This window comes from Eumetopias jubatus, unplaced genomic scaffold (genome assembly GCF_037043125.1).
Source record: "Eumetopias jubatus isolate StellerSeaLion01/CBP00866 unplaced genomic scaffold, mEumJub1_p1.0 scaffold_3, whole genome shotgun sequence".
NCBI lineage: Eukaryota > Metazoa > Chordata > Mammalia > Carnivora > Otariidae > Eumetopias > Eumetopias jubatus.
In genome coordinates this window covers 117,554,636-117,573,842 of record NW_028274809.1, presented here as the reverse complement: position 1 = coordinate 117,573,842, position 19,207 = coordinate 117,554,636, and the positions used below count along the sequence as shown (strand labels likewise).

Genomic DNA, 19,207 nt, shown 5'->3' with positions numbered 1-19,207 from the left:
AACTGTATATAAAGGAAACATGATTAATTTTGTATAATTTATTCCTTTGACAACATACTGAAAATCAGATCAACCCAAGTCCCCTCAAAACCTGAAGATTTCTTGTGAAATCTGATACACTTTGCATTAAAATGAGAGAACTTGTGGGTTAGAGTGATATAGTGGGAACACCACATAGAACTTTGGGGGCATTTTAGTATTGACCAATGCTACTTTTATGGGGAGTTAGATACTCACAGTTGAATAGCATAAATTAATTCCACACAGCAATTCAATATTCCATTGTAGATTGATTATCCACAAGAAAGAAAAAGAAAAGTCACAATGGCTTTGATGAAAATAAACCTTGGAATAAAGACTTTTTTTTGTTGTTGCTATCGCTAGACTTTTTTGTCTAATACGTGCACACCATTCTGAGATCATGGATTTTCATCAGAACACCTTCCCTGGTACATTTTTCTGAGTTCCTTTTGAAAGTGTGCCCTCCTACTTCCCATCCACCGTCCACCAGGATGTTAAGTTGCTTGGTGTGAAGGCTTGAGGTCGGTAAACCTCAATGAAATGAGGCAGGTGCTCCGTGGAAGATGCAGGTGGTTTAGAGACAGATGTGACTGTTTTCGTGGCACGTGGTACCCACACCAGCCACGGACAGATAAAGCTTCCCATCTGGACACACACAGATTTCATAGAGTCTTTGTGAGCTGCCGGCGGCACCCCGAGTCCCCTGAACCAACTTGGGTAAACACACAGTTTCAGCATCAAGCACAAGCTGTTTGGGAGAAAACGAGAGATGAAGTGATAAAGGAGAATGGACATGATAGTGTAAAACTCATATCTCAAGATGCTCCAGACAGATTAGTTTCTTCTCTGCACAGAAAATGAAATAGGCACCTGACTTCACTTAAGACATTATCAGAGTCTTTTAAAACCTATTTCTATTTTCCATTCAAGCAGGGGCTTAATAATTCCTTCTCCAAATTGAAGTCTTTTTTTTTTAACCCATTGTGCTAGTTGAGCTAGAAGATTTATGTGCTATACTAAAAATACCTTTCAGAATTATCTGAAAAAAAGTTTTAATTCACAATTATCTTGTGACCTATTTTGACTTTATGCTAAATCACCTTCTCTACCCCATTAGGATAAAGTACAAGCCGCAGAAATAAATTCATCTTAATAATTTTTACCTGTGAATGTTGGAATTTCTGCTGATTTTGTTTTCCAATGAGAGGCAATTAACTTCATCCTATTAGATGCCAACCATTTCCCTAACTTCTCTTAGATGTCGAAAAGCAGTAGACAGACTAAAGCCAACTAAAATTAAATGAAAGCTATTGGGGTTTTTGTTCCCATGACAGTTTAGTTACACCGAAATGTAAACAGATGGCCATTAATTGAGGTTTGGAAATCTTTTTGGGAACAAAGAACTGTCCCACTGAGTAGCCGAATTTTACCCATGCCGGGGCACTCACTTATTAGAAGGAATTAAAGCATGTCATAGACGGGCATAATGTTGTGCCTTGCAAACAAGTTTGGAATCTTCCTTTATTTTCCATACTCTCATCCATGAACCCTACTCTTTTCATAAACCTATGCTTGCAGTCTGTACACCCTCTTGGGAAGCTGACCACTGCCATGGGAAGCAGTGGGTGGAAAAATATTAGAAGCAAAGCTTTACCTTGTGGTCTGGGACACTGTCATAGTAAAAGAAATGAAATATGTATTGTATTTTTTTTTTTAAACTCAGAACCTACTTATGCTATTGTCCAGTGCTTTGGGTTCTGTGGCTAGTTGGTTTTCGCTAATGTGCTTTACCTTTTCCTTGTTGGCTTCTTTGCTTTCCTTTCTTATGGTTAATCAGTGACTTTGTTTTCTAGTTGTTATTTTTTTCTTGCTCTTCCAGCAAACTCTAGTCACTGGCAATCCACGTACCCCTTCCTTGCTCACCTTCGTTTATCTTTATAGAAATATATCTTGTCTTGCCAGACATCCCCGCACTTTGAACTAGCTTCCAGTAATAAGGAACATCAGCTTACGAGTCAGGCTATGTGCTACTATAAAAATGGCACCTTATTCGCGGAAATAAGTGAGACTATTTCAAATTAAAATTAGCATATTTTTTCCAAGGTCATATATTTTAAGTATGCAGTGACATTATCATTTAGTAATGAGATTCCAAAATGCTTGACTTCCATTTTTGCATTTATCTGCTCTTGGCATCATAACTTCTTCAGTTACAACTTGAAGGGGCTTCAGCGGATGTCTTTTATATTCCACTAGCAGCCTGCCATTGGATGGGCCCTGTCCACACTCATGAGCTGCCTCTCATGGCCTCCATTTGCTGCCTCAACCACACCTTCCTCTTAATATCAGATTAATATAATAATTTCAAAATGTTGCCACCCATATTACCACATTGCTTTCTCACAGCACTGTGACATAGTTAAGCAAATATTGTTTTCCTTATTTGACAAATGAGAAGATAGGTCCAGGTCTGGAGAGGCCTGTTAGTTTTCCTGAACTCAGACAGGTAATTCATGAATTTATCTAGTACTAGAACAATCGGTGTTGAGTAGCGGGTGCTCTACTGCCTCATTACAACTTTGGCTTATATCAGTGATGTTTTATTTCTGGACTTGAAGTTCCAGATTTTATCCTTATTGTGGTTGACTTTTAAAGCTCTTATTTTTCATGTTTAATTTTTGTTTAAACAATTTGATGTGAGCAAGCATAGGGCTCAAGGCAACAACCAATAATGGTTGTCATTTACAGGTAACTCCCAGTGACTGCCATATTGAGAGAAGTTGGATCAGTAGGTAATTGAAGAACTGATAGTCTCTGTCTGCTCTGAAAGTCATCAGGACATACAACAGGAGCTTCATATACCAAACTCACCATTCCATCACTACTTTGAAAAATGATATCCATTTGAGAAAGAGCCTCAATTTTCCCAGCATGAGCTTTAATATGAACACCCTTTGGGGCATCCATGCTTAGACTCCGTGTGGGGGATTCTAACCTGAAATGAGGGAAAGAAGCAACAAAAAGTAGTATTAAAAAAAAGCTACCCCAGGAATCCCTCATTGAATGGCTTTGTGTAGAAAATACAATTAACAAAGCATATAGTATCATGATGTCATTCTTGAATGCTAATATAGTGTACATTCTTTATCGATAAATCCAGAAATAAGGTGCAGTAAAGAAATTAACTTCCCATCAATAAGAATCTACAAAATTAGTATCCTTTAAAAACAGATAAAAACATTACACAGCTCTACCCCAACATAGTAGTCTCAGATGGCAGGGTTAAGCACTCTGCATATCACACCAGAAGAAAATGCAATTTGTGAATAATTTTGTAAAACTGTAGTGAAAACAGAAACCTGTCCAGGAAGAAGACAAACTTAAGGGTAAGACATTCATTTGCTCCCTCTTCATAAAGTGGAATGTAAGCTTAGCCTTTAGGTTTTGTTTGCATTTATTTATTTATTTTTTAATTTAGGAGGATTACAGGGCACATGTGAAGATTTCTTTTGGGAAAATACTAAAGTGGTAGGGTTGGGAAACAATGGAGACTGCCCCAGCTGGCTTTGTTTTTGTATAATTTATCAGAATCTCCTTGTGACTAAGTCAAACATAGAGAACCAGGAGTATATGGACCAGAGAAATTCTGTTTGCTTCTGCCTGAAAAATACTAAATTTCCACCAGGTGGCATAACATGATCACTTGAAAGATTTTTCAGCTACTCTAACCCAACCCAACCTGACCCAACCCAACCCAACCCAACTCAACCCAACCCAACCCAACCCAACCCAACGCAACCCAACCCAACCCAAGCCAACCCAACCCAAATCAACCCAACCCAATCCAACTCAACTCAACTCAACCAACCCAACCCAACTCAACCCAACCCAACCCAACCCAACAATCTGAAAGGCTGATTTGACTGAAATATTTAAGATCAATGAAGTGGAACAGGATACCAAACAGTGGGTAATTCTCTCACAGCAGGTAAGATTAAGAGTAGGCATGGGTAGGAGAGAGAAAGGGGAGTGGCTCCAGAGGAAAAAGTACCTCGGTCATTGATTTGCATTTGAACTGACTGAATATTCATTCAGTAGATGTTTAGCTCAGAGGAATTGCTGCCTTTAATTGGCAAGTTTTTGTCTACCACTATTTGTTACAGAAAACAAAGTTTCATTTTCTTACGTACATCTTAATATGTAAAATTTGATCTGTTATACATTTTGAAATTTATATTTACTTTGAGTACAAGGAAACACTTAGAGACATTTATAGAATTTATTGGTCAAATTATGTTAAGCTTAGGTTATGGGGAAATGCTTAGATACATCTAGATGATTTGGTCTGCTGATTGCTAGTTGTCTACATTTTTCCTGCCTGGATTGATAGGAAAAAAGGGGAAGGGGATGGGGAAGGAAAGGAAGGGAGGAAGACATGTAAGCAACTTGTAGAGGTCTGGTCCATTTCAGCAATCCATTTGTAAATTTGAAGATCCTGGGGAAGGTGAGTTTGTTTCAAAGATCAGTCATCAAACAACAAAATAACCTCAATAGGACCAACTACTAGTTTTTAACCATATTATAATATGGTGCTTCTGGAATAGCAAATTTCTTCCCCTTTGTATCATTTCTAGCCTTGAAGATGAAATATGTCAGTTCAGCACAAGTTGGGACACATTTTACCAAAAAAGGTTGTGATTAGAATGCTCTGAAGCATACATTTTCATGAACACACTGAACAGCAGTCAGATATAAAGCAACTCAACTTTTTTCTCTTTTGTTATATTTTAGTTTGCTAGTTAGATATCCAACCCTTTCTTCGAATATGTGAATATATATTTACTCATTACTTATATGAGGAACAAAAAAATTTGAACAGTGACCCAGAAATATACCAAATAAATAAGCTGTGTGTTTATACACACACACACACACACACACGTGTGTGTGCGCACGTGCACGCACACACACACATATGGTATATTTGCCACACACACACACACACATATGGTATATTTGCCCTTTGCCCATATTCACTTTTGCATTTAGAGAATACAAGTAGTCAAGCATATATGATTGTAATATTTATTGCTCATGATTTTAAGCTCTTTTAGGCTTACAGTAAGTCTAAATTTTGTAAATAGCATGAGAGACTGGGAAGCATAAATACAAATTGACAAGAAAAGCTGGCCTAGAGACAGCACTGGCCAAATCATGCAAGGACTAGATTATGTCCACTGTTAGGCCATGCTGACCACTAGACTATGTTAACTGTGTTGGTCTTTAATCTAAAAGTGTGGGGAATAATGTATTTAGTCATTTAACCCTTATTTATTAAGTCCCTATTATGTGCTTTTCTAGATTTGTAGAAAAACAGTAGCAAAAAAGGCAGACAGGCTTCCTGCCCTTAGGAATCTAACATTCAAGAAGCTTAAAGGATGTAAGCAGAGGAATAACAAGATTCTATTTTTGCTTTAAAAATATCACTCTATAAAGACCTGTCAAGACAGATGAACAGATGCAGAGCTCTGCCCTCAGCCCCCAATTACATATAAATGCTGGATAAAATACAATAAAAAACAAATACATGCTAGGCATAAATAACAACAACAAAAACAAACCCAGAAAAACAAAGGGCATTTTCATAGTGTCAGAACAGAAGAAACTCATAACCAGAGTGATGAGTGGGAGTTGAAATGCTGGAGCCCTTGGAGGTAATGGGCAGATAAATGCCTTGTGAGCTGGTATTTTAAATCTCTACAGGGAAGGAGTTGTGGCCAACTGGGGGGGGCATGGGAGGAGTGTTTGGAAATGGGCTCTGGGCATACAGATGGGAGTTGAAACACAGTATGATAAGAACCCTAAAGCAGGCTGCTCTTTCTGGAATGTGAGCAGAAAGTCTTAAATCATGCATTATTGTAGAAGCCAAATCCACACACTATTCCGGCCTTGTATCAGCCCAACCTGAGAAACACCTGTGAACGCTGGCTTGAGAACAGTGCCCCCTGCAGGACCCTGGCAGAAGTGAATGGGAAACTGACATTAACGGCAAATAGCCAAACTGTGGAAAGAGCCAAGATGTCCATCAACAGATGAATGGATAAAGAAGATGTGGTATATATATATACAATGGAATATTATGCAGCCATCAAAAGGAATGAAATCTTGCCATTTGCAACGACGTGGATGGAACTGGAGGGTGTTATGCTGAGTGAAATAAGTCAATCAGAGAAAGACATGTATCATATGACCTCACTGATATGAGGAATTCTTAATCTCAGGAAACAAACTGAGGGTTGCTGGCTTGGGGGTGGGGTGGGAGGGATGCGGTGGCTGGGTGATAGACACTGGGGAGGGTATGTGCTATGGTGAGCACTGTGAATTGTGCAAGACTGTTGAATCACAGATCTGTACCTCTGAAACAAATAATGCAATATATGTTAGGAAAAAAAAAGAAGAAGAAGATAGCAGGAGGGGAAGAATGAAGGGGAGTAAATTTGAGCGGGAGACGAACCATGAGAGACGATGGACTCTGAAAAACAAACTGAGGGTTTTATAGGGGAGGGGTGGGGGGATGGGATAGCCTGGTGATGGGTATTAAAGAGGGCACGTACTGAATGCAGCAATGGGTGTTATACACAAACAATGATTCATGGAACACTACATTAAAAACTAATGATGTAAGGTATGGTGATTAACATAACAATAAAAAAATTTAAAGAAAAAAAAAAAGAGTCTCCATGAGAACTGCACCTAGATGAAGGGCCAAAGAGGATGAGCTCTCAGACAGAATTTTCAAACCACATGGGAGAATCTGTCAACATGAGGAACTAGAGGTAATAGAACAGTCAGAAAGGGACTAACACTAAGCTTAGAGCATCCAAAGAGATAAATTAACAGAACAAGACCAAAATAGAAAAAGAAAGATTTAAAAACCAGGTAAGTAGAAATTAATTAAATAAAAAAATTAAAGTCTTCTGGTAGACTGAATAGTAGACATGTCATATATCAAAAGAGAATAGGACACTGTAATGTAAATTTGGTATTTTGGTGGGAAAACAAGAAATGTAAAATTTGAAATGCACAATTAATGTTTTTAAATGCATAAAAAGCACAGAATTTCAAAGGAAACTCATTAATGACTTTTATTTTTTAATTTTTTAAAGATTTTATTTATTTATTCATGAGAGACAGAGAGAGAGAGAGAGAGAGAGAGGCAGAGGGAGAAGCAGGCTCCCAAGGAGCAGGGAGCCCGATGCGGGACGTGATCCCAGGACCCTGAGACCATGACCCGAGCCGAAGGCAGACACTTCACCATGTGAGCCATCCAGGCACCCATGACTTTTAAATACAAATGTAAACATTACTTAAATGGGTGATATAGCAATTTATGAGCTTACTTGTTAATTAAATAATATCTGGCCAACGGGCTTACAACTACTATAATTTCAAAGCAGCAAAGAGTATGTAATGTATTTTGAGATACTTGCTGTAACCTTCATGTGATATTAAAGTATCTCTGGCTTCTACAGATTAAAAAGTCAAAGAAACTGCTAATCCTACCGTGGTTTGTTACCTCTCATTTATAGTTGAAGGGATGCTAAATTTCAATTAGAAGTCAGTGAAAATGAAGGACTTTTTTTTCACATTCAAAATCATTAACCCACTAAATTCTGTTCTTGGACACGCAGGGGATCCACAGACCACAAGTTAAGAACACCTATACTCTAGAGAATGAGAAGACACAGATATGAAGAGGTAATGTTTAATCATTTTCCAGAATTGAAAAATAACATGAGTTCCTAAAACTGAAGAGGTGTATCGATACCCAAGTATGAATTAAGACATATCCAGCACCCAAACACTTTCTGGTAAAACTGCAAAACATTAAGATTATGAGAAGGTCTTAAAAGTATTCAGAATGAAAATCAAATTGCTTACTTACCAAAGACCCAAAAGTAATGAACAACATCTTAAAAATGCCAGTGTAAAATTATTGTCAGTCTCGAAATATATCCCAACTTAGCCATCTTTCAGCTATGAAGGGACTAGACATCTCAGGCCCAGAAAGAAAAGTTTATTGTCTATGCAGATCATCACTGAAGAAAGTACTTATAGAAACTAAACGCAGAAGAAATGAGTATTTTGGAAGAAGCAGCGATGGACATTAGGAAAACCAACACAGTGTGTGAGTAAAGCTAAATCTGTATTGCCTGAAAAACAGAACCAGAGAGATGAGTAAAAGCAAAGTTGAAACAAAACAACACACAAAGCGAAGTTTGGGTGGGGATAACTTTCTAAAATTTTGGTATAATTTGAGAAGAGAATGATAATGACAAACTTAGTTAGAAAGTATTAACTTATCTCCATGCATATAAAACATAAAGGATAATCATTAAAAGAATGAAACCAGAACCACTAGAGAGAAATATGGCAGGGAGAATAAGGAGAAGTTTAATAATCGAACCAAAGGTCAGAAAGAAGAAAAAATGAAAAGAAAAAGCACAGTAAATAAAACATGACACCACAGAAATATGTCAAATAAATCACCTATTAAATATGAATAGTTAAATTCACCTATTAAAAGTTAGAAACTTTACTGTAGGGGATTAAATCTCAAATCCAGAAATTTAATTCCTAGAGAAACAACTGAAACATAATAATACACTCCACATGAAAAAGCAAATCTGGTTGGATTAAAAGACCTAAATATGAAAAATGAAAGTGTTTTTGAAAGAATTCACTTCCTTCGCTAATGCCCAGGAAGTGGTTTCCAATATATCCAAGTTCCTAAAGATTTATTTTCACTATTCTGTTATTGGATGAAACTTTCTTCTTCTTTTTTTTAAGGATTTTATTTTTTAAGTAATCTCTACACCCAATATAGGGATTGAATTTACAACCCTGAGATCAACAGTCACACACTCTATTGACTGAGCCAGCCAAGGCAGTCCCCCCAGCATTTTACTTTCCGTTATTGGATGAAACTTTCAACTCCTCAAACTGTTTTTACTTGCTGAGTTGACTAAATACACTATATTTTGTTTTGATATTTTATGATTTTTTCTTTTTTCTTGGAACTGCTAGAATTAAGGAAAATCAGCCACACCATAAACTGTTAATTACCGCGAGGCACAAATTGCTTTCATTGTTTAAGTAGCTTCAAGATGGTAACCTATGATAAATGAGAAATAAACACTTGGGATAAGAAATGGGATTATGCAAGCTGAGAGCAATCAATGCTTCATTTGTTAATTGTTCATTTATAGACACTGATTTTTTTTTTTAAAGATTTTATTTATTTATTCATGAGAGACAGAGGAGGAGAGAGAGAGAAGCAGAGGGAGAAGCAGGCTCCCAAGGAGCAGGGAGCCCGATGCGGGACTCAATCCCAGGACCCTGGGATCATGACCTGAGCCAAAGGCAGATGCTTAACCATCTGAGCCACCCAGGCGCCCTAGACACTGATTTTTTTAATCAATGAGTTGTTTCAAAAAACACTGAAACAGAAGGAATTTAATTCACAAGATACCACTTTCAGACCATGTATTTATACAAATATATTTGAAAATCATGATTAAATTAGTAATTTCCTAGAGAAATACAGGTGATCAAAATGGACCTTTATTAAATGTACAGATTTAAAAAGACAAATTTCCATAAAAGAAGAATTACACTGTTAAGGAATTATTTTTAAAAATTTCATCAGGCCCATATGATCCCAGGGAGAATTCTACAAAATCTTTAGAGAACAGAGCATCCCAACTGTCCACAAATTATCCCAGAACATTAAAAATGAAGGAAATCTTCTTAATTCTTGAAGCATGAATAACATTGTTACCTAAACTTTACAAAAACAGCACACGAAAAAGAAAGCTACAGACCAATATCATTCATGTATATAAATGTGTTGGTTCTAGATAAAATATTAGCAGGTAGAATTGAACACCATTGTAAGGAAAGAATATACCATGACCAAGGGCAATTGATTCAAGGAATGCAAAATTGGTCTGGCATTAGAAAACCCATTAACATGATACACTGTATTAATATATCTAAGGGACACATAAATATGACTACTCCATAAACGCTAATGAGCCTTTGACAAAATCTAACAGCCATTCAACACAAAATAGAAACTGATATTTATTTATTTTTTTATAAAATACACATTCACATCATCTTAATGGAGGAACACTAGCAGCGTTTCCATTCAGACTGGGCAAAGGCAAGGATGCACACTACTATCTCCACTTGTTTCTCAACTGCTCTAATGATACTGGGACATGGAGTGAGATCAATCAGTCAGAGACACAGATTTGGAAAAGAAGGTGTAAAAGTCTACCTATTTGCAGATGATAGGACAGCGTACGTGAAAAATCCTAATGAGCCAACATAAAACTGACTCAAAGAATAAAAAGTTCAGTAAGGTTGTTTATATAAAATTAATGCACAGCAATCATTAGCTTTCATATCCAAAACAATACCTTGTTAGAGGATATAATGGTAGATAGAATAAAACCTCATTTATAATTGCGACCAAGCTGAGCTAACATGCTTAGGGATAAGCTTAACAAGATATATGTAAACTTATTAAACTTATTCTTGTTAAACTTAACTAGAAATATGTCAAGAAAACTTTTAAGTACTCCTGAAAAGACAAAAATGGATTTTAACGAATGGAAATACACCCCATGTTTTTGGATAAATGATTTCATAATGATGTCAGTTTTCCCTAATTTATGAATTTTACAAAATCCTAATAAAAGAATACGCTTTTTCCTGAACTAGACAAGTTAACACTTAAGTTCATATGGAAAAATAAGCAAGAACTGACAGAGAAATGTTGAAAGAGTCAGTACAAGTGTGTGTGAGTGTGAGAGAGAGAGAGAGAGAGACAAAGAGAGAGAGAGACTGGTCCTATTTGACTTTAAAATATCTTCTAAATCCTGTTTAACAAGATTGGTACTGGGACCTGAATAGACAAACTAGCGGAATAGAGTAGAAAACCTACAAACAGACACACATGCGTAAGGAAATTTAATACATGATAAAGGTTGTATGTCAAATTGTAGTGGCAAAGGTAGAATTTCTAATTATCTCATTGTTGGCACCTCTGGTTGGCTGATTGGAAAAGATAAAATTAGACGCAGACCTCACACCTTATACCTCACACAAGAATAACCTCTAAATGCATCAGGGATCTACAATGTATTTTTTTTTTTAAAGATTTTATTTATTTATTTGAGAGAGAGAATGAGATAGAGAGAGAGAGAGCACGAGAGGGAAGAGGGTCAGAGGGAGAAGCAGACTCCCCGCTGAGCAGGGAGCCCGATGCGGGACTCGATCCCGGGACTCCAGGATCATGACCTGAGCCGAAGGCAGCCGCCCAACCAACTGAGCCACCCAGGCGCCCTACAATGTATTTTGATGTAGAAGGGAAAGCCAGACTAGCAATGGGGCTGACAAATTCCTCTTTCTGTAAGGAGAGTTTAAAATTCAGATTTAATGAAAAAAAGATTAATAATTTTGAGTATATAAACATTAAAAATTAATAGAAAAATGTTAATAGGAAAAATGTTAATATTCAGAATATATATGTATATTTTTAATCCCTATAAATCTGTTTTAAAAAGTAATTAAAGAAGCAAAGAAGATGGAGTCAATTCCAGAAGCAGCAGCCTTAATAACAGAATAAAAATATGAAAGATGCTTAACCACACTAGTCGCCAGGGAAATGAAATGTAAAATAACACAAGATCACACTCATCAGCACGAAAAAGGTCATAAAGTCTGACAGTGCGAAATGCTGGTAAAAGGTGAGAAAAGAGACTCTCAAACCGCTCACAGAATTATAAATCAGCACAAAGCACTTGGAGAGGCACATGGGCCAAGCCTGGCAAAGTCCAATATGTTTACTTCTGAAACCCACACTTTGTGAAACTTGGTAGAATAGCCAACCCAGAGCAGTGCTCTTCAAGGCTGTCCTAAAAGAATGAAAAACTAGGTGCCCATTACCCATTTTTAAGTTAACATTGTGTTTTACATAAATTTAAGTTTTGCAAAAGATACCATTTCTGCCACATTTATAAACACTGTCATTTTGAAAGAAGACTCATCACTTTACAGTGTATTTGATGGAATCTAAAAAGTCACGGAGAGTTGATACCCATCAACTTTGGGTTATGATCCAGTATGTTAAAAATTTTTTGCTTAAATCGTCCAGCTTTGATTGGGAACTTTTTTGTTTTGTTTTGTTTTGTTTTTGATTGGGAACTCTTTTATTTGGTTCCTGTGTCCTTTTAATGATGTACCTTTGTTGTTTCGGTTTTTGAGCGCATCTTATTCACTGGTGCTACAAAATGCTCCAAATTTATCTTTTACATTCGCTGCCCCAGTCCTAGAATGAGCCATTTCTCTGAAGAATCCTGATTCCTTTTATTGCAGAATCGTATGAGAAACCAAGTACTGTTTGTTTGCCACTGATTTTATTTTAATTACTTGATCTCTCATTTCTAGAATTTCTATTTTGTTATTTTCCAAATCTGCCATCTTCATACGACTTTGCCTCATCTTTATATTCAATTTTTTTCTTCTTTGAGCATTTTATTCATGTCTGTTTTAAAATCTCTCACTTTGCTCTACTACTTAGATAGAGTTTTAGGGGGTAACGTAGTGGCTGCTGATTTTTTATCTTTTCATTATTATTATTATTGTAGTAAACTCATTTTTAGCAAGGATTGTTTTCCATAGATGTTTTTATGTCATGGGTAATGGGATAATTTCTTCACTGTAGTTGGACTTTAGTGTAGTTAACATTAATTTTCCATCTTTGAGCTCTTATACAATGAGGTAGTGTGGATTTAGTCCTCTGATCTTGGCTGAGCAAAGGCCTATTGTTCATGATTTCTTGTGGGTAACTTAACTTATGGCCCAAGATTTTAGGCAAATTGTTTCAAATATCTTTCATGGGGACCAGGGTTTACAAGGTATCTCAGTCTGGGCATTACACACACACACACACACACACACACACACACACACAGAGCTATACCTTAGTATCACAGTCCCATAATATATTAAAATCCCAGCTCCTGATCTCTATGACATCCCGACATCTCCATGAATACTTTGGCTTTAGCTTTCACTACTCCGACAATGAATTTCCTCTTTGTTACTGGGATCTAAGAATGAGTTTGTCTTGGTTTCTAGTTGAGCAGTATTTATAAGTATTTGAGCAATATTTATAAGTATATAATATGTATGATATATAAGTATATAATATATTATATACTTATATACATAATATTATAAGTATACTTATAAGTATATATAAGTATACAATATATACTTATATTTATTTGTTTGCTTATGTATGTATTTATTTATTCATAAGTAAACTGGTATTTACAAGTGTTTGAAACAGGAGCAAATGTTTCCATGTCCTCTCATTTTACTTATTTAATGAAGACACACACCTATATTATTGACTATGTGCTAGGCATCGTTTCGAGGCATTTACAAATAACTTACTTAATCGCCACCACATCCCTATTGGGTTGCAGGGGGTTTACAGTTTACCCTGTGATATTAATATCTACTGATTTTCTTAAGTTTCAGTTGCTTCCTTCTCTGTAACATCATCTCAGATTACCCTGGGAAGATTTTATGTTTTTTCTCCTATGCCCTCACTATATTTTGGACTTTCATCATAGCAAGGAATTATATTGTTCTAACTTGTCTGCATGTTTCCTTTCCCAACAGACTTTAAAATCATTAAGGGCAGAATCCATGTGTTTTATCACTGTAGAACTAGTGACCATTCTGGTACATAAACATGTTTAGTATATTTTTGCTGAATTTTTAAAAAAGAATGAATCATATCATGTATGAATGAAAAGTAGCATGTCAGAATGAATGAAGCATATCAGACTTTGTATTTTTCTTGTGAATGACTTTGCTATAAGAAATGCAAATCTAGCTTAAATATACATTATCTTTCTTCTTAAAGCAAATAATAATTGTCACCCTTCTATGACTACCATTTGAACAAATATCAAAATTTAAGCTTGTGGGTTAGCCTGGTGATGGGTATTAAAGAGGGTATGTTCTGCATGGAACACTGGGTGTTACACGCAAACAATGAATCATGGAACACTACATCAAAAACTAATGATGTAATGTATGGTGATGAACAACATAATAAAAAAAATAAAAGTTAAGCTTGTGATATTTAAACATGTATATTTCAGAGATATATTTATAAATGCATAATGATCTCAAATCTAAAAAATCCCCATTCATTGTTTTCAGGATATTCTAGAATCATTTTCACTTTACTCAAGTCAGGAATAGTAATGGTACTGGATTCAGAAATATAAAGTGAAAGACAGTTTATGGTAAGAATTTATAGAAGAAAATATGAATATCATATAATCATTTAGAGGAGTCTGGTTGTAAATTAAAGAATAAATCACTCAAGGGTCCACTTAAGTGGTGGAGAGAATACACCCAACAAACATGGACTGTGGAGTCAGAGCTGAATTTGAATAATCCGTTGGCTACTTTTTATTTATTTGTTTGTTTATTTATTTAGGCTACTTTTTAATCTTTGATTAGAACATGCTGCTATCTAGATCTTGGTTTTCCTCTTTTATACAATGGGGATAAAGTTGCTTATTTTTAAGGTAGAGTTGATGATTAAATAAGACAAATTATGGGACAGTGCACAGATCCTGGCAGTTGAAGACATTCAGTACTTGTCAGTTCATGCCTTCCATCCTCACCCCATTCCTCCAGGAATTTCTTACAATTTCATTATCTTCTTAATCACTTTGCCTGTAACGCCTCGTTTATGTGACCACCCCCCACTTAGTACCACCTTTTGGAAAGCATGAGGATACTCTTCTGCCATTTCTTTTTTAGCAAAGGCCTGCTGTATAACCAGCAGATTATACCCTGATGGGACAACATAAGATAAAGGGTTTAATTTCGAGATCCATATATTTTAAAACAGTTAAGTAAATTACTTCAAAAAGGAGTCTGGCATCTCTACAATTTATATTATTTTATAATTTCAAATTGGTTTTAATGGGATTATTTTTAAAGATATTGAATTGTTTTTCTTTTTTTTTTTTCTTTTTAAGATTTTATTTATTTGACAGAGAGAGACACAGCGAGAGAGGGAACACAAGCAGGGGGAGCAGGAGAGGGAGAAGCAGGCTTCCCGCGGAGCGGGGAGCCCGACACGGGGCTCAATCCCAGGACCCTAGGATCACGACCTGAGCCGAAGGCAGGCAGACGCTTAACGACTGAGCCACCCAGGCGCCCCTGAATCATTTTTCTATCCTAGAAAAGAAAATGTTCTTCTTCCCTAACTATAGTAATTCTGTAATACTGATCTTGTGATCCTTTATCAAAAATAATGAAATTGTTCTAATGTAATTAGAATCACAATTTATTTTCATGCTGCAAATGTTCTCTAAGTGCGTACGATGAATTGAACCCTCATTTGCTTTGAACTAATATTTAATTAGATATTAAAGATAAGAGAAATGCTTAATTTTCTAACTTTTATTCCATTTAGTGTGATTATCTACTTGGTATAATAATGATAATAAAAATGATTATTTGTATTCAACTTTCAGTTTACAAAATACTTTTAACCTAATAGCTAATTAAATCTTTCCCAGAATACACTGAGATATATATTACTATCAACATTTTATAGATGAGAAAAATAGTTTCAAAAGCTATGTTTGGCCAAGGTCACAAGGCTTTTCTGTGTAAAGCCAGGACTCCTACCATACTTAATTTCCTCTATTATACATAATATATTAGGATGTTAATTGTTCTGCATATATTTCAAGTTCAAATACTGAATGTAATTTTAAGGGATACCTTAGATTTTAGGTACTTGTTTTTAAAAAATAGTATTTGATTTTGTTACAAAATATAAATATAATATTGGAATAAACAGTTATAGCAATAAATGTCGTTCAGTAGTGCATTGATAAAGTAAAGTACACATAGGCACACAGAGACTCCTATAAAGAATACATTTACATTCTGGAACTAGGTGATTTTATATATTCTGACATTATGTAAAGATATAACAAAGGTTGAGGACATTATGCTAAATGAAATGAGCCAGTCACAAAGTATAAATACTGTATGATTTCATCTATATGAGATGCCTTGAGTTGTCAAATTTGTGGAGACAGAAAGTAGAATGGTGATTTCCAGGGTTTGGTAGAGGTGAGACTGCGAAGTCATTTACTGGCCACAGAGTATTAGTTCTGCAAAATGAAAAGAAATCTGGAGATGGAGGGTGGTGATGGTTGTACAACAGTGGAAATGTACTTAAAATACTTTCTTGGACTGTACACTTAAAAGTGGTTAAGATGACAAATTTTCTGTTTTGGGTGGATCAAACATAGAGAATCAGTGGCTCTTTTTACTTCATTTGGATTTTAGTAAGTAATGACTAGTTAATAAGTGGAACATCATGAGAATAAAGACAATTAATTAATGGAATAAGACACAGTCTGGTAATGACTGCTAAAATATTGTTCCAGCACATACCCAGGTATCTTCCATAGGAGAGTTTATGTTTGAATAAAATTCTTACCTCAGGTCCTGAAATGGGTCAGCTCTTACGAGGGGGGTCTCCACTGAATGTTCAAAAAGTGCGCCTTCAGGCCCTAAACAAAGCCAGAGATGCATCATTTTACAAAAGTAAAACAATGAAACATTTAGTCTGTATATTAAAACACAAGTAGATTTTGATCTTGTTGCTGAATTTTTACAGATGTGAGCAAGAAAATGTAATTGATGTATACAAACTAATGTATAGGATTTTTAAGCTGTTCCGCTAAGTTGAAATTATTCTAAGAGTGTCAGTGGCACTCTTTTACAAGGAACTATAACTCCGTAACTAGTTTTTAAATGTATGACAATTACTTAACATAACGAGTTAGTGATATTATAGTGACATGTGATCATCGTAATGCACACAAGTACACGGCAGGCATAAAGCCTACAAACTGATCCATATTATTGTTAAATGAGAGCAGCAATTTATCATTGAAATTGTCAATGTTCAAATTATATGATCTTACTTCTATTATTACTATTTGGCCTCAAAGTAAATATTCCTCAGAACCTATTTGCATATATTAAAAGAGATGCTTCATAGTTTTATAAAATAACTTAATAAATCATTGATTTTCAGTATAACTATATTTCCCTTATGTATGCATTCATATTTAATATTCCCAACTATGATTATATAAAAATATATAATTGATGTAACATCTCTTTCTTGTGGAAAATAGAACATATTGTTTGGGGTCATATAATCTACATTTTAGACAGGCAAAAAAAGTCCACAACAAAATATCATTATATAAATAATGCACTTAAATAACTCTATAGTATGATCCTGTATAAATATTATTTGTATAAGGAAAGTATAATAACAAAAAAGCCCAGTGTTATAATGTTAACTTTTTTTTTTAAAGAGTGTATCACCACAATTAGGCATAGTAAACAGTCTGGTGATTTCCACTAATAAAATATCTGTAGTATTTGGATGATACCATCCTTCTTTCTCTTCTGGATCCTAGAATAATTTATGATGAATGGATACTCATGTGAAGATCTGTAGTAAGACCATGGTACAAAATGAATTGGAATGGTGGTGAAGACTTCACGGGCAGAACCCAGTACTATGAAGTTCATGGATAGAACCCAACACTGAAGGGGAAATTGCTCTAGGCTGCTCTATTCTTCCCTACTCATGGGTTCTTTCAATTACAGAAATAGAGTTCAGCATGAATACCTCTGTCCAAATAGTGCTATTATAATATATACCCAGACATGTGTTAGATTTTTATGTCTACACTGATAACTATTAAGATTGATTCCACACATGCATTGAGTACTTATGGACTGAAACGAGCTTTTCAAGTGCTACAAAAACAAAAAAGATTTCCATTGCTCCGCCTCACAGCCAAACCTTCACATGATGTCTCTGTTGCCTTCAATCCATTCTATTCTGCCACCACCACAAACTGCCTTTTGCCTTAATACTCCAAAGAAGATGCTCTTGTTAAGATAATCATGACCTCCAGGATGACATATTCAATGACAGTTTCTGTTCTCATCTTTCCTGGACCCAAATTCTGGGAACACAGTCTCTCTTGGCATCAAGAAAATGGCTCCTATGACATTCCTCTTACCACATTGTCTGTCTCTTCACACTTCTCTTTAGTGGCTACCCTTCCTTTACCTCGCTGGGCTGTAACACTGGCATCTCTCAGAGCTCAGTTGGTTGATGAGGCCTCCATTTATATCTCTAGTCAAGACTTCAACTATGTGCAATAAATGCTCACATATCCAAGAGCTGACTTTGACATATCCACTTGGTTGTTTCATATACCTTGCATTTATGCATCTAAAACATTAACTGTTTATTCTCTTTGCCTTGTAAATGTGTTCTCCCCAGGTTTCTCCATTACCCAAAGAATAATGTCATCATCCAGAAGCAAATATAATCTTTCCATCTTTCATCCCCTCTCTCAATTCCTGCCACCTATTTGTTCTATATGTCAGTTCTTAATTTGGAATCATTATCTTCCTTCAATGACCATTGTTACCACCTAGTCCAGGTCAGCAGGCAATAGATATTGCCTGAAGTACAGTTGACATCCTAACTGGACTTACTGTTTCCTCTCTTTCCTCCAAGCAATCTATTCTCCCTTATAATGATTATATTGATCTGAAGATGTATAGCAAATCAAAGAGTACCCTGTTTGAAACATTTCAATGCTCTTCCATTGCATTTAAAACAAATCCTAAATCCTTATAATGGCCAACAAGTACATGCATGAACTGGTTTCTCTGTGTCTCCCTTTATACCAGGCTTGTTTCAGACTTAAATTCAATATGATAAAAAATAAAAATCATGAAATAATAGACATAGATAAGGCCAAATAGAACAGCTATCAAAATGTAAGTAAGTGTATTAAACTCCTCATTAAAAACCAAAGACTGGGTTAAAGAAAATAATTCCAGCCAAACCTCGCTTTCAAGAGAAATGTAAATCATTTAATATGAGGAGAATTTAGGTTGGAAGGGTAATTTAAAGAGGCCATCAAGGTCCTCTTCTAGAAGTTTAGAGAAG

The 19,207-nt window shown here is 35.6% G+C and overlaps 1 protein-coding gene across 2 annotated transcripts in view; it reads right to left on the bottom strand.

The window, feature by feature from the left end:
- SGCG (sarcoglycan gamma) overlaps positions 1-19,207 on the bottom strand; it is a 119,280-nt gene continuing 100,073 nt past the window's right edge. For both annotated transcript variants that reach the window (XM_028106215.2, XM_088022178.1), the window contains 3 exons: positions 16,652-16,724; positions 2,893-3,016; positions 1-769 (listed from right to left, as the gene is read on the bottom strand). In XM_028106215.2, the coding sequence (XP_027962016.1) occupies positions 596-769; positions 2,893-3,016; positions 16,652-16,724 (371 nt within the window). In that variant the 3' untranslated portion in view covers positions 1-595. The remainder of the gene's footprint in view (positions 770-2,892; positions 3,017-16,651; positions 16,725-19,207) is intronic.